Below are 3,746 nucleotides of genomic sequence, written 5' to 3' on the forward strand. Positions count from 1 at the left end.
ATGAAATATAAATATTATTATATTTATTTTACGCCAAAAATGTAACAGAAAGATAGTGGTTCCTTTATTTCATTTCTACTCTTTTATGTCGTACTACTAGCTGTTACCCGCGACTCCGTCCGCGTAGAATTCGGTTTTCGTTACTTCGTTTGTTAATTCACAAACAAACAAACAAACAAACAGACTTACAAACATTCGCATTTATAATATTAGTGGGAGTTTTCTTGTACTACGTAAGGCCTAAAGCTTAGTTTAGATCTCGTTTCTAATGCATTGCAAGGCCATCATCCCAGCCTATATACGTCCCACTGCTGGGCACAGCCCTCCTCTCAGAACAAGAGGGCTTGGGCCATAGTTCCCACGCGGGCCCAGTGCGGATTGGGAACTTAGCACGCACCATTGAATCGCTTCGCAGGTTTGTGCAGGTTTCCTCACGATGTTTTCCTTCACCGCAAAGCTCGTGGGAAATTTCAAGGCCATGAAACGAGCGAATTTGAAGTAATCGTGGTAGTATGTACATACGTATACATTACGGTAAACATACAACTACTACTTAATTGATATATATAATTGTATGACCAGCTATGTAGACATGTTTATGAGCTTCAAAGCCGACCTACTTGCATGTACTCCAACTTGTATGTTATTGCTCAGAATGAGCGTGTTGTGTTTTATAGCGGCATGTGTTAACGTGTGTCTTGGACTATAATTGCTGGTCTGAATCATATGAGGGCAGTCCAGTAATCTTAACTCTATTATAAATAGCTGATGATATTGTTACTTAGACCAAATCTCGTAGAGCAGACGTTTTGTTTTACTACAGACCACCTTGGTACCGAGTAAGGTCGTGCCTGTGCCTGGTTTTGCGATCGGACGAACCTATCCCTTAAAGTGGATAAAATATCGTAAAAGGCGACTAATTCAAAGTCAAAGTCAACTGTTGGACATAGGCCTCTCCCATAGACCTCCAGTTGCTTCCGTTGGCAGCGGCTTGCATCCACAGTAAACCCGCGGCTTTAACCAGGTCATCCGTCCATCTCGTTGGTGGACGACCCACGCTGCGCGCTTACCGATCCGCGGTCTCCACTCGAGAACCTTTCGGCCCCAACGACCATCTGTTCTCCGTGCTATATGGCCTGCCCATTGCCACTTCAACGAGCTAATTCGCTTGGCTATGTCGGTGACCCTTGTTCTTCTACATATCTCTTCATTTCTGATTCAATCCCGTAGAGAAACCCCAAGCATAGCTTATTATTGTACGGTGGTGGTACTGATGGAACCAAATAAATCTTTCTTTCTTTCTTTCTAATGTTAGAGTGGCAACAGCACTCTTTATTGTTACTTACAGTTAGTTAGACCAAAGCCCGTAAGACAGCAATTTTGTTTTAGTAGAGGCACAAACCTACTCTTGCCAGCTGAGTAAGACCGCGCCGTGTCCGGTTTTGGAATCGGACGGACCCATCTCTTAACGTGGATATATTGTAAATGGCGAATAAGGGTTCTAATGTAAGAATAGGCAACTGTTCTAATTGGCAAAGAACTACGACCTTCATGCTGCAACGCGGCGGATGTGGAAGGCATGATGAAACCACCACTGGGGTTGGCAATTAGTTTTATAATAATTATAAGTTTTATAATACATAAATTTCATTTCGACCAACATAGGATCATAGTATTAGTAATACAGAAAGCTAAATTCTAAGTGTTAGTAACACTAAACCTTAGTCAGTACATAACTTAGTTAGTTTAAAGTAGGTAGGTTTTAAGTCCGAGAATGCTGTGTAAAATTTTATCAAGCTCCAGAAAGTATTATTTATTTATATGCAAACAAGTAAGAAAAAAGCCATGGTAGCTTAGTGGTTCGACCTATCGCCTCTCAAGCAGAGGCTCGTGGATTCAAACCCCGGCCCGTACCTCTGAGTTTTTTGAAATTCATACCTATGCGAAATAATATTTGAAATTTACCACGAGTTTTACGGTGAAGGAAAACGTGAGGAAACCTGCACACACCTGTGAAATAATTCAATGTGAAGTTCGCAATCCGCACTAGGCCAGCGTGGGAACTACAGCCCAAGATCTCTCATTCTGAGAGGAGACGTACGTGGGACGTAAATAGGCTGGGATAATGATGATGATGAAATAATCATAAGTAACGTACCTATACACTACACAAAATAAGTAGATAAGTTAAGTAGGTAAATACCTATATTCAAAGACACTTAGCGGTCCGAGGCTAGGCCTTCCGTGGTCCGGTCTACCATGGAACCTTTTCAAAGGAATAGTCTACGATTTTCAGTGTTAACTAACGCGATGTCACTATGACGTTTACTGTGAAAAGGTTCTATTTTGGCTCATGAATTAAAGTCCTTGACCGTACACTATGATTCTCGAGCGACGACCATAAACCACACTGTTAGAGTGTGTAGCGAATTTTATTAAACTCTGCAGTCCGTGGAGAAAGTCAAGACTTTACTGTCCATAAAAACTCATTAACTGCGTTGTACGCCTGCATTTGAATCTCGCAGAACTATATGTGTACCTATTTAAATTTCATAAAACTCTTTCTTGATTTTCAAATTGACCTTGTTTTTCGTTAATAATATATTCACACACAACCACCGCCTGGAACGGTTTGTCATTAAGCGCTCTCCACGCCATCAGCGTCAAATAAATTCAAACTCCGGGAGTTACAGAAATAACTGGCCGCTATCATCACATCTCGAAACTGTACCTTTTGACGAAACAAAACGTACGTCACGTAAAACGTCTTTGCAATATGCCAGACTAATGTCACATTACAGCACAGTTAAATCCAACACACATAAAAAAATAGCAAAAAAAAGAACCATGTGAAGCAATAGTACTATGCTAAGCACGGGGGGATTCTTCATGGTGATGTTGAAAAGTGCCTTCGTGGTTGCATTCCTCAGTGTCCCGAACCCAGTGGTCGCGTTCTCTTCCGGTATCAAGCACTGGTCGCGCAAGGCGCTGTACCACCAGATCGACCTGTGTACGCAAGTGTGTTACCACCAGATCATCCCCGGCCTCTACCTCAGCAATGCACGAGCCGCGTGCGACCGCTCGGTCCTTCGCAATCTTGACATCACTCATGTACTCACCATTGAAGCGCACCGCCCGCCGAAATCTGCTTTTGCTCATACCAACATCACCACACTCTTCATTAGGGCCTACGACCATCCTAAGACCAATCTCATGCCCTACTTCCCAATGGCCAACGCATTCATCGAGGAAGGGCTGCAGAAAGGGAACGTGCTTGTCCACTGCCACTTCGGAGTATCGAGGTCCGCCACCCTCGTTATCGCCTACTTGATGGAAAAGTACAAGCTGACCTTCGACCAGGCGTACGCATACGTCAAATCTCGGAGGAGCTTCATCAATCCCAATGCTGGCTTTGTCACCCAGCTGAGACAGTACCAGAGACTCGGCTATCAGATCAACGGGTACCACAGACTGGAAGCCTACATGTCGGTGCAAGGGAGGAAGCATAGATACAAAATAGCTTCGCTAGCAGCAGTCGTAGTCGGCATCCTGGTTCCCTTGATTGTGCTGGTGGGTTAAACAGTGTTCTGACGCTTCATTGTGCTACTGTTCGAATAAATTTTACAGATCAAATGTGCGTTTACGTTCACCGTTTTTCATTACAGGTTGTGCTCCGAGTACCCGTCCAATGAAGCTAGTTTACACTGTATCTAATGACGATGTTTTTGATCAAACTTGTGACATGG

The 3,746-nt window shown here is 43.4% G+C and overlaps 1 protein-coding gene across 1 annotated transcript; it reads left to right on the top strand.

The window, feature by feature from the left end:
- The first annotated feature begins 2,773 nt into the window (after positions 1 to 2,773).
- LOC141438780 (uncharacterized) lies at positions 2,774 to 3,746 on the top strand. Its single transcript, XM_074102738.1, has 2 exons — positions 2,774 to 3,570; positions 3,666 to 3,746. Exons 1-2 carry the CDS (start codon positions 2,866 to 2,868, stop codon positions 3,690 to 3,692), a joined length of 732 nt encoding a protein of 243 aa, XP_073958839.1. The 5' UTR covers positions 2,774 to 2,865; the 3' UTR covers positions 3,693 to 3,746.

This window comes from Choristoneura fumiferana, chromosome 19 (assembly GCF_025370935.1).
Source record: "Choristoneura fumiferana chromosome 19, NRCan_CFum_1, whole genome shotgun sequence".
Classification (NCBI taxonomy): domain Eukaryota; kingdom Metazoa; phylum Arthropoda; class Insecta; order Lepidoptera; family Tortricidae; genus Choristoneura; species Choristoneura fumiferana.